Source organism: Cygnus olor, chromosome 1, assembly GCF_009769625.2.
Source record: "Cygnus olor isolate bCygOlo1 chromosome 1, bCygOlo1.pri.v2, whole genome shotgun sequence".
Taxonomy (NCBI): domain Eukaryota; kingdom Metazoa; phylum Chordata; class Aves; order Anseriformes; family Anatidae; genus Cygnus; species Cygnus olor.
Genome location: NC_049169.1, coordinates 127,103,821 through 127,116,641, shown reverse-complemented (window position 1 = coordinate 127,116,641; position 12,821 = coordinate 127,103,821). Strand labels below are relative to the sequence as shown.

Genomic DNA, 12,821 nt, shown 5'->3' with positions numbered 1-12,821 from the left:
AAATTCATTTCTGATACTCTCCTAATTATGATCTTTTCTCCAAAAGGAAAAAAGACCAAAAAAAAAAAAAAAAGCCCATCTCCTGAAAGGGTAATTAAATACTACGGTTTCCACAGACCTTTTCTATCTTCCCAAGTCCAGAAGGATGACCCATATAGGAAAACTGCATATTATTTTCTGTGGCTGTATGTGAGTTCCCTATCAAAAAATCTTTTTAAATGGCCTATTGATATTTCTATCCATAACTACTTTTTCCGCTTCCTGCAATAATACTATCTCATACAGAAGGTAACCTTGAGATCTAATACCTTGAAGTGAAGGAAACACTTTTTTTTACTGTGTGAGTGACAAAGAGGCTGTGGGGTCTCCCTCCTTGGAGATCTTCAAAAGCCACCCGGGCATGGGCCTGGGCAGCCTGCTCTGGGTGTCCCTGCTTGGGCAGGGCTTGGAGCAGGTGAGCCCAGAGGTCTCTGCAAAAGCCATCCTGTGATTCTGTGAAGCACCTTCCCAATCTACTTTGCAGTTCTGGTATTGCAATTAATTAATTGCAATTAATACAAAAAAAAAATCCTTGAGTCACTGAAATTCCCTCTCTCTTCTCAGAAAAGGTGGATTGTTTCAGGCCACTGTCTGGAAGGAGCTAAAGAAAAACTGTCTGTCATTTATCCTAACAACATACTCTGTTCATTGGAACTAAAATTAAGTCAGCATAGCTTTAGCACAGTTTCATTTTCCGTGTTTCAGCACTTCATGGTTCATAACATAATCTTGGTGTATGATAGGCACAACTGACCCAAAACACCATATGTAAAATTTGTCAGGTTCTTTGGTAGTAGCATATCCATCCTTCACAGCTATCATATGACATAAAACTGTACAGAAAAAAGACAGCAGTCACATTGCAGAATTTAAGATTGACAGCAATCCTATCTGCAACAGACTAATCCAAAGCCAACTCTATAATTACTGTGGAGAAACCTATGTTCTCTAATCTGGGTCCCATGATAGATGAAAATTATTGAGATTTATAGTTCCATGCTAGTTGGCAGACATTTTAATAGACTATATATATTAGATGTCATTTGACATTTGCCTCCTCTTCAACAGCCACAAACAAAATTTGAACAAATCATTGCTCATTGCCAAAGGTCTGAATATGTGAAGCCCTGGATGTGCAATTTAAGCATGAGGTGGGAGCAAACAAGTGTTTATAGCTGACTTTCTGTATGAACATGAACCGCAGGACAGTCTGATCTCTAGCATATCCAATTTGGGGTATAGCAGGGACTCTGAAAGTGATCTTCTTCAATCTCAACATGCAGAAACAAACATCTTAAGGTAGAAAGAACTGCCAAACACACTCACCTTCCAAATCCTTTTTATTTGTAGAACTAAACTGTAGTTGCTTTCAAAGAACACTGCAATCTAAAATATACATCCTCTTGGGACAATATTTTCACAGGAATTTTAACTGAAATCAGGTTTTCTTCCCCAAATTGTGCTCAAGGTTATTTTTCCCCTTCCTCAAATACTAACAGCTGTTTTAATAATGGTAAGAATTTCTCATTTCTTTGTGCTTGTCAAGACCACCAAGAACATACAAAGCTGCATTTTCCATGTGGTATCTTTTTAAAAGTAAGATCTCGGGTTGCAGAAAGGCATTAGGAGTCTTAAGCTTAACAAATTAATCCTCCCCTGCATACCTTGATTTCTGTCATAATTTCCTGACCTAAGATAGTAAGAACAAGGTGATAATTCTGAAAACATCAAGATATATAAAATGATTCAGGATCTAAAGGATCTAAAATTAATTTCTCTGGTCATTTCTCCATATGTCATTGATTGATGCAGGATTGTCTCCTGGTGCACATTCACAAGTGCTTTTCCCAGTTCAGTTTTTAAGACTCAAGACATGGTTAACTCCCTTCCTATGAGAAGCTGTTATACAGCTAAATAGATCGTGGTGTTTGGAGGCTTTCCTACTATAAACTAAGTTCACAACTATGTAATGTAAAATCTGCAGCTATAGATTATACTCTTTCTGATCCTATATAATGTATGTATCTGATCCACAGATGTATGTATTAAGCTGGACTTAACAGATGTGTGTGTCTTGTCCTTTTCACTTGAGAGAACTCTCTGATCATTATGCATAAATTTTAGTGCAAAAACTCTTTTTCTCCACAGTATGTAATTATATTCAACAGTACAGTAGAGGGCCATCAGCTTTCTTGATCCTCTTCTGAAGCCTCAGGTACTACGAACAGTTCGCCATTGTAAAGGCTCTGAATTGTAAACAAAACAGTATTGCTGGAATGGGACAGTCAGAAAGATACCCAGTTCAAACAAACCACAGCAGGGTTTTACACTCATCAGTTGGATTGACTTCATTTGCTTGACCGCAAATAAAAGGTACAACCTACTTTTTGTTGTGGGTTTTCAGAGTTCAGTACAAACAGAAGCACAGAGTAATTGCTGCTATAGATGTAAACATTTGTATGGAGGTGAAAAGTTTGTCTTAGGAAGATTCACCTACCGTAACCTGAGCCTACCTAAAAGCTAAATAATCCTTTCCAAGTTTTTCTTCTCTGTAATGATTATAAAGAAAGGCTACATCGACTAGGTTCCTAGCATGTATGTTTCAGTGATAAATCAAAAGCATAATGGATGAATCTAATCCTAAATATCTCAAATCACTGTGACAGAAAAAGTCTGTCAAATGAACTTACCTGGAGTTGTAATAGTAACAGATACTGGCCAGAAAAACCAAAGTGCCTTTGCTAAATGTCTTCTCCTTGAATTTATTTCATTTTGTATCTTTTTTATCCACTTGAGCCAGCTGATATCAGATGATTCTTATCCATAGATTGTTTGCAGCGTAAATACAAGATCAGTAACACACTTCTGCTGGGATTTATAGTTTACAGTGCTAATGTAATTACATTCATTTGAAGAAATACTCATTTCATTAAAAACAAGTGTTTTTTTCACATGAATGCAACTCTTGTATACAGTTTTGTAAGAGTTGAAATTTCATATATAATTAAGGAATTTAAATTTTATTTATTATTTTTCCAGTATACCGATATGAAAGTACATGGAAAATGGAGAAAATGTCTCAAAGTTATTAGATCTTTTATTTTTGACATACCTCCAATGTGTCTCCATCTATTTCCCCTTCTAGTTCTAAAGTACTGCCAACTGCATCAGACAAAATTTCCTTCACCAACCCACAGAATCTAAAAGAGCAATAAATAGCACAGGATCAAAGAAAAATATCCTTTCAGGAAGAGATTAAATGGATTCTTCACAAGGTGGTCTTTACGTGTAAGCAAACAAACACACTGAATAGTGTATTCAGACATGGGCTTCCTTCATTATCTACTTTTGCCATACTTATCCTACTTAAAATGAGAAAGAACATCAAGTACCCTTTGAAAAGCTTAATTATTTATACAATTATTTTATTCGATACATCAAAACCATTTTTTTTATCGTAATTGCATATTAAAATCTTGGTAGATCCAACTCAAATATTTTTGCTGTACACTTTCATGGAAGGTGCTTAATATGGCCTTGTCTTTACAAACGTAATTAGGGAAAAAGTTAAGATACTCAAAAATTAAGTATTGATTTTCACTGATTCAGTGCAGTAGTGCATTCATGACATTACATTTGGTGGTTCTCTGGGTTGTGATGAGAATTCTATTACTTTCAGTTTAATTTAAATGTTTCCATGGACTTTGGTTGCAAGTGTCTTTCCATACTATTTCTGAAAATCAGATTTGGTCATTCTAGACAGGCATCTAGAAAGACAACAACACAAAGCAAGTAACATATTTTGAAAAACAGAATTTTAACCGATTTCATCTAGTTCTCTGGGATGGAAAACCTTAAGTACAAGACCACATTTTCCAGTAGTCTCTTGTGTGAACTGCTAACTCTTGTTTTGTTTTCCAAATTCCATAACAAATGGTTAGAAATCATTAAAAATGACTATAAGACATTCATAACAGCTGTTTCATTGACTAACAGAGACACATTTCTGGAACAGACTCCTGTTGTGCACTTAAAAAGGCATAAAATAAAGTGACAATGCTTCACAAGACAAATTGTGATGCCAAATTAATGAACAGGTAAAAATAATGTTGGTATTTCCTATCTTTTAAGCACTGCACTTCATAGAGCCAATGATTTTCTTTAATCTTAGTTTGCTCTGTGTAATACATAAACAATAATTATTTCAAGAAAAGTAAATATACAATCCATCCCCAAATACTGGGTATTAACAAATTACTTGTACTTCATTCAGAAGGCCCACATGCCAAATATCTGTCCCCAGATAGAATCTGGTCTGTAAAGATTTAGGTCTGAAATTCAGTTAGTATGCCCTACTGTTCAGAGACAACATAATGATTATCAGAGAATATCTGAATATCAAAAAATATCTGAATACATGGCAAACCATAACAGGTACCCATGATACAACACAAGCTAGAATTTCCAGTACATCTTGTTGTTCTTAGCTAAATCAAACTGAACAGGTACATAAGGGGATCTAAATCAATGTGGTGCCTTACGTGACATGGCCAAGAGAAAGAAAAAATGGATAATAGCTATAAAACAGAATAAGCTACTTTAACTTAAACTGACCAGAACCAGCTGACAAGTGTAATGGGGCACTGCTCTCATCATCTTATATATCACTGAATTTAGTTCATTGATTTTTAATCAAGAAAAAATAAATTAAGAAAGTAAAAGAAAAAAAAATTATTTTCTCAAGCAAAATTGTCAGCTTTCATCCTTTACTAAACTAATTATATTCAGGACAGACTTTGCATGCAATACCCACACAAATGGAACTCACCTACTGCATTGGTTTTCTGTAGAAAAGTAGATTTGAAAATCATCAGAGTTGTCATGGACATAAAGAAAACAACATCGTTCATCAAACTTGGAAATACTGTAAAAATTAACATTAAGAAAAGATTATTTTGGATGTAACCATTAGAAGAAACAGAGCAAGGAGAAAGTTTTTGTTTGTTTGTTTGTTTTTATTAAGAACTCTTAACAGACATCTTTTTCATAGTTCATGACTTCAGAGGGACTGTTTGCAATTATATTTGTTTTCACTACATTTAGACACTCTGAGTTTATCGTATATCCTAAAGACTAAATTCCTACACACAGTTTGATGAATAACTTAGCTACTGCTTATTTTGGTAAAATACGGATATATCTGAAGTGTTTTCAGGTTTGTTTTTTGTTCTCCTCCCCAGTTCCGTCGGATTTCTTGGTATTTTCCTATACCTCTATGTAAAGTGAAGTGCTTTGACACCAATCCAGCTATCAGGAAAGCCTTTCTTTTAAGCTTGACAAATATTTCATATTTTTATACTTCCATTACTCTTACAGTAAGACTGAACTGCAAACTACTTACAGTGTAGCAGATCGTTCACATTATATATTCTTATTGCCTTAACGGTAAGAAACAAGTTTCAGGATGACCAATATTTACTCCAAACTGTAGCAATAATTCTGACAAAGTGATTATTTATTGCATATTGAGTCTTTCTAGTGTTATATCTAGCCCATCTAAATGCATTGAAGCTAAAAGCGAAGAGGCCATAAAACATAATATCAATATGAAAATAAATCTAGGAATGAACCTCTTATAATTCCAAACACTTCAGTATCATTCTGCATAAATGCCAAGTTATGATTGCCAAGGTACTGTCATTATTTTTGTGCATAAAATGAATAAAATCATTGTGATTCTTTCCTGATCTGACTAGTCAAACTCTTTCAGATCTTGCTTATAGCCTGTGTTAAGCCAGTTAAAATACATGACAATAGACTATAGTAAAGGTGCATAATGTTGTAAGACCAATTTGCTGTAGCATTGTTTGGGGTTACAATGACTTGTTCCAAAAAATTAGAATTTTACCAGAAGATTTTTTTTTCAGAAATATTTGAAAATATACTATGTCATTCTGTATCTTGGTTCTGATATAGCAATTCCTAGTCTAGCAAGGCAGATTAGCACATATCTGGCCTGAGAACTAAATCGCAAAACAAGATGATCCTTCCATAAGCAAATAGAGGATAGATAAGACAGTAACTAAATACTATATTATGTATTATACTGTATAATACTGTATAATGTATTATAAACAGTGTTATACGTGCAGTATATAAGATGAACTGGGTAGCATAAATACAACATCAGGGTTTAGACAGAGTATAAGTTAATCAAAACCACAAACTTTTTTTTTTTTTTTTTACTAAAATAAATGCAATTTCAAAATTATTACAATTGTAAGCTGTCATATACTAAGCAAACTTTGAGATCCACTAAATATAAAAAGATTGCTTCTTTAAACTTTGTAATCCCCAGCAGTGATTAAGAATCAAAGCAAATGAATTGCTTGTCTCCATTTAATTAGTAGTTATCTTTCTCAGACATGATTAATATGTGCGATGTGTTGACTGAAGGTGATTAATGTGTTTCAGAAATGTTATGCTGAGTTATGCTCAGTCAGCTCCACAGTCTTTAATGATGGTAACTTCACATCCGCTCACACTGCATTGCAGTAACAAAATAAAACATCACGTTGGACTCATTGAAACCAAAAACTGCTCTTAGATTCTACCATACCTTCAGTATTTGCTTCTATGTCCAAAGCCACTGTTACAGTCTTTCATAGCAATTACCACTCAACATATTCAGATTTTTTTTTCACTGAGCTTATTTGCTTAAGAACGTTATTCAAGTTCACAGAAGACAAACTTGGGACTTAAAATTTAGGTGCTTATTGTCAAAACCGAGGCCCAGAAAAACTCTGCTTTGAGAACTACATAACTCATTAGGTATGTAAATTTATGCTTGTATTTCAATCATCAAGTTTTTCAAGCACTTAAGCTTATGCACTTACATAAGTGGACCAAGCCAAGAGCTATTTATGTCCCTGGAAAGGACCGACCCACCAATATAGTGACTCACAAATTCAAGCAGAAGGCAAAGGCCCATCTCATGTTCCCTGTGCTTAGTTTCTCTGGTTCTGTGCTACAGCCTGCAAAATACAGACAGAGAGCAAGAACACCATAGACACTGCCAGGCTGTCCAGGTGGGTTTCATTTTGTTTTCTTTCCTGGTTCACTCTCATTTTTCTGGCAGCAAAGTAGCCCAACTTTGAAAATATATAAAAGCTTAGCTCAAGTTTAAAAAAGCAGCTACATAATTGAAAATAGGAACTCTACAAGAAAATACATAGACACAAGTTAGATGAGTATTCTTATGAGAAACATACAGCTCTGACCATGCATGAAAAGGCAAACTCTTCTCTGTTGCCATTTCAAGCCAGGATGGACAGAAGAAGCTTTTATGCCAGGTAATGCAAAGCAGAGATGTAAGGCAGAATTCAGATTTCCCACTTAAGGAAAACATAAAACATACATTAAAAACAAACAAACAAAACACTTAACTGTTTTCAGGCATACCAACCTTATTCCCCTTATGGAAGAAGCTGTAAAATTCCATTCATGAATCTGTTTCTGTGAAGAACAAAGCTGTATCAGATTAATACAGACACTGTTTAACCTTACTGTTTAAAACAAAATCATAGCATGATGAACAAAATAAAGTTTTTCTAGCATCTCTCTTCCATTCTTTCTTCCTTCCTTCCTTTTTTCTTTTCTTCAACTTGCACATGAGATTGATATATAGGTCAGAGAAAGACCATATGTCACTGTTTCCCTTTTTTGAAGAAAAATGAATACAAACAGAGAAGGATGAAAGTAAAGGGAAAATTCCCTCGTGCAAAATTAAATTTGAATAACAAAGTTTGAAGTACAATTTACCAAACATTATGTTTTGACTCAAACCATCATTTTTTCATGTAAAGCAGACTATGCGCTACTCTTATCCAGGCTTAAAGGGAAAGGAAGCTTAATACTTCTTCCTAAGAGGTATTGAGCCAACAGCTATGGCTCAGGGAGTACACAGGAAGCAAAACAAAGGAAGGACAATTTATGCCTAGGAATATAGCCCTCCATAAATCTCCAGTTAGTAGCTGTGTTATATTTAGCATCACCAAATATAGACCAAGAATTTGTTCCACAAAGCATAGTTACGTCGTTACATTCACTCAAAGCAGTAAGTGGTACATTGTTCTTGAAAAGACTATTCACAGATCCTGGTAACTATACGATTGTCTGTTGCTCTAACATGCCTCTCTTCCACGCTTTGTCTCTCTACATTTTTAGTCTATCCTCCACCTACATTGTTCTGACATTAAGGGGTTGTCAAATACATTCCAATGTGAAACTGAAATTATTTCACATTCTTAAGAGATTATACTGTTCATACTCCTTTCCTAATCTCGTAATCTCCAATAATCCAAGACACCAAATATTTAATCTCTTGATATTTATTTGTCCTAGGCTACCATTTTTCCAGTTTCTAATATTATAACTGTAGAAACTTTGAAAACTCTAAAAAAATCTTTAAAAAATCAACACAATACTGGTCTTTATCTTCACTTTTTATCTAGCTTTGAGCTGCATTTTAATAAAAACACATGATTCTAACGAGAAATATGAGAAAAACAAATAACCCAAGCACTTCTAAGAGCTACAGACAAGATAAGTGACACAGGTCAAAAGCACCTGAGTTCTAATCCTAGTACCTTCCTTTTGTTTTCCTTGTGAAAAGTCAATTTTCACATCGACACAAGAGAGAAATCGAAACTTGTGTTTCACAGAAACATAGCAAACTTTAAATGACTGTAAAGCGCTCCAAAAATCTACATGTGAAAAAGTGACTTAATCGCAATGAATCAGAATACATGAAATGCATCTGCTGGTAGTTTTACCATTTCAGTGGGAGAGACATGCCACAAAGAAAGAGATCTTTCATCCGCTTCATTGTTGATTGAAACATATGCAGGCTGGTAGACTTTAGTTGGTTCTATCACCAAAACCTGGAGAGAGAGAACATTTTTTCTTAATAAAACAGTAGCTAGTACATGACAGCATATTTAGAAACAAAACTAATGCTCTGGTATAGACAATGGGTAACCACAAAGTAAGGCCTAAAAAAATTCCAGGGGTAATGAAAAAGACAAGGCATGGCAGGAAAAGATTGTGTTCCTGTGTACAACCAAACAGTATGATAATTATTTATGTTAGGAGACTTTGAAGTATTTCTTAGAATCATTTTAGGGTGGTGGGTTAAATGTTTTTAAAAAAGTAAAGATTAACTGAATATAGGAGTTCGGTTCATGCAATGAAATAATAGACAGCTAAGCATGTAAGTATTGTGTTTAGAATCTTCCAATTCTGGTTATATCCTAACCAGAAACATAAGACAAAGAAATTTGTTTGGACATAACATCTTACTGGAAATCTCAGTCCATTAGTTGTTTCTTTCGTTGCCTCGAAAATTATATCTAGCCAGAAAGTCAATCTTTCTTGTCTAGGAGAATGTTCTATGGTGAGTTTCTTGAAACGCTGAATTAACATCAGATTCTGAACTAATGATTTCAAGTACCTAGAATGTATTGAATTAGTGAGTTAACAGAGAGAAAACAGAATTCAGCTAGATTCTAAAAACACTTAACTGGCTTACACAACGAAAAAAGTAACTTCAAATATAATCCAAAGCAAAATTAAATGTACTCTAAAAGCTACCATGATGGAAATGTTTGTGCTGATTTTTACATATTTCTGGAAGAATAGCTAATTTAGTCTAAAACTTGAGGCATAAACTCACTTGGACATTCACGAACAACATCTTATTGCAAAAAGGTACAGTTACATGAGTAGTTACATGGTGGTTAGACAAGATATTATGAGCTAGAAGATGGCGGAGGACAGAACAACAGCTATCTAAATTGAAAAGAATTGTTTAACAAGGAATCATCACTAATTTCTAAGTTCTTTCCTATAAAACACACTTGAATGGGATCTAAAGCCAACAATGATAGGTAAGTTAATTTCTTACAATTTCCCTTCCTCATACTTTCTTTCCCAGAATAAAAGAACAGAGTATGAAGTGAGAGTCACAAAAAATCCAAGATGGAAAAATCCAGTTAAGTTATCCAAGTGTCTACAAAACAGTTTTACTTTGTGTATTTCCCAGAGTTGGGTACTTGCACTACAGTCTTCTACTACGTACCATACTGGAGGTTTCAGCTTAAAAAGTTTCTCTGCTGCTTGTACTGCTTTACTAACATCATTAGCCAGCATGCTCACACTGAAGAACTGTCCCACGTCCCAGTAATTGTTCATTTTTTCTAGGCTTCCTTTTCTTCCCAGTAAACTGTTTAATCGTACACCTGTAAAATTTCAATTGAAACATTCTTCTATCAGTAAAATACTGATAAATTTTTCAGTAAAAGTCTAATAAGACTTCAGCAATAGTGATAAAAATAGTGATTAGTGATTCAGCATTAGTGATAAAGAGGTACAAGGGTCCACCACTTAATATTGCTCAATACAGATGCTAGGCCTGAAAATAACATCCCCAATATGGCTCAAACAGCCAGAATTCCCACCACACATGGTGCCAAAATATCTGTTGTGCTGTTGTATTGGGTTTATGTGGCAAGGTTTTGGTAGCAGGGGTTCTGCAGGGGTGGCCTCTGTGAGAAGAGTCCAGCAGCTGCCCCATGTCAGATCAGAGCCAGCTTCAGCTAGCTCCAAAAGGTACCTGCCTCTGCCCAGAGCCCAGCCAATATGTGATGTTGGTTGTGCCTCTGGGAGAGCAGATTTAAGAAAGCTAAAAGAAAAAAAAAATACCATGGCGCAAGAGCAGCTGGGAGAGTGAGGAGTGAAAAGCAGCCCTGCAGCCCCCCAGGTCAGTGCAGCAGGAGGGCAGGAGGCGCTCCAGGCACACAGCAGAAGTTCCCCTGCGGCCTGTGCAGGGAGAGGCCCCTGGTGGAGCAGGCTGTCCCCCTGCAGCCCATGGGCCCCACACGGAGCAGATCTCCACGCTGCAGCCCCCCCGTGGAGGAGCCCCCGGTGGAGCAGGTGGATGTGGCCTGGAGGAGGCTGCGGCCCATGGAGAGCCCCCGCAGGAGCAGGCCCCGGGCCGGAGCTGCAGCCCGTGGAGAGGAGCCCACGCAGGAGCAGGGGCTCTGGGGGGAGCTGCCGCCCGTGGGGGACCCGTGCTGGAGCAGTTTGCTCCTGGGGGATGGATGGACCCCGTGGGCAGCCCCCACAGGCTCAGTTTGGGAAGGACGGCATCCCGTGGGAGGGACCCCACGTGGAGCAGGGGCAGAGAGTGACCGTGAAGGAGCGGCGGAGATGAAGCGTCAGGGACTGACCGCAGCCCCCATTCCCCGTTCCCCTGCACCGCTCAGGGGAAGGACGTAGAAGAGGGTGGATGGAGGTGAAGTTGGTTTTAGTTTGCTTTCAGTTTTTTAGTGCTCTAGCTAGTTAGTAATAGGTAATAAATTACACTAATATCTGTATGCTGAATCTGTTTTGCCCACCATGATAATTGTGATCTCCTTGTCCATATCTCAAACTTCGAGCCCTTTTTGTCACATTTTCTCCCCCTTTCGTTTTGAGGAGGGGGAGTGAGAGAGGCTGTGGTGGGAGTTCAGCTGCCCAACTAGGTAGAAGCACCACAGCTATCTGCCTCCTGATTCTTAGTGTAAGCTGTGCAAGTCTGTCCTCAAGGCCTACATCTGCAGAAAGAGATCAATGGCTAGAGGCTTATGCATGTGCAACCCCAGAGAAAGGACATGGGAATGGGAAATGGGAAAAAAGCCACCTTTGCATTCTTCACCTTTGAGACTCACGTATGCATTTCAGACAGGATCTGTACCAAATATAATTTTCAATTATTATTTTTCTAGGAAGAACTATATATTTGTTTCTATCATATGGTGCCTTTCTAAACCTATAGTAGTGGGTTTAAGATAGCATGCACATGGTTATTGTCAGCTAGTTACTAACAACTAGTCAACGTCCCAGTGGATCTTTCCGTGCGACACTTCCATTGGATCTCTCAGTTCAGGGACACCAGATACCCCATGGATTCTTCCCTGGCATCCCTGAGGAGAGCTGGACCACACTGTGCTACTTCCTCTCTTTGTCCCCTGTTGGCCCTGCAATGGGATAATCTCTGAGGTGCTGGAGAGGCAGTTTACAGATGGTGCTGGTCTGTCATTCCTTGTTCCCCTCCCATCTCTGGAGCCCTTCAGGTGGGCTTAGTCACTAGAAAGCTGCTCCAAGGCAACAAGGAAAAATATGGTCCTTCGAGATCCCTGTGTTTTAGGCTGCCACTCAGGACCTGCCACTAAAAAGTCTGAACCACATTTCTACCTATGCAACCCATCTCTGTAAACATTTTGTTTTCTTCATAGGGAGAGGGTCAGAAAACATGCCTGTGGCAGTGTGTTTGCATGCCTACCTATTTTTCTCAGTTCCATCGAGCTTTCAAATTGTTGTCCTGCAACAAGTAGCAAAACTGCAAGGTTAATTCCAGAATACAGAGTTGACTGGAGTTCAAATCCTTTCCGATACCTGCAGAGAAAAGTCAGAGCTCACAACTCACTGCATAATAGAACAGAAATACTGCAAAGTTTTGATATCTCTTTTAAGCTATTAATTTACTGGAAGGACTTTATGGCTAGTTAGTATCTATGACACTTTACAAAGAGCAGTCAGAACAAAGTAGCTCTTTGTCAAGTGAGAAAGAAAAACTTGCTTAATATTATCTGCCACCTCCTGTAATTTTGTGACAATAAAACTTAAACTGGTTACTGCAAAACTCTTAAATGCAGTAGAACATAATTTTATTATTCATATAA

The 12,821-nt window shown here is 37.2% G+C and overlaps 1 protein-coding gene across 5 annotated transcripts in view; it reads right to left on the bottom strand.

Annotated features, from left to right (window-relative positions):
* MAP3K15 (mitogen-activated protein kinase kinase kinase 15) overlaps positions 1 to 12,821 on the bottom strand; it is an 87,414-nt gene that overhangs the window by 20,162 nt on the left and 54,431 nt on the right. For all 5 annotated transcript variants that reach the window (XM_040532341.1, XM_040532351.1, XM_040532371.1 and 2 more), the window contains exons 8-14: positions 12,422 to 12,534; positions 10,178 to 10,337; positions 9,400 to 9,550; positions 8,874 to 8,981; positions 7,505 to 7,554; positions 4,868 to 4,963; positions 3,152 to 3,239 (exon numbers count right to left, since the gene is read on the bottom strand). In XM_040532341.1, the coding sequence (XP_040388275.1) occupies positions 3,152 to 3,239; positions 4,868 to 4,963; positions 7,505 to 7,554; positions 8,874 to 8,981; positions 9,400 to 9,550; positions 10,178 to 10,337; positions 12,422 to 12,534 (766 nt within the window). The remainder of the gene's footprint in view (positions 1 to 3,151; positions 3,240 to 4,867; positions 4,964 to 7,504; positions 7,555 to 8,873; positions 8,982 to 9,399; positions 9,551 to 10,177; positions 10,338 to 12,421; positions 12,535 to 12,821) is intronic.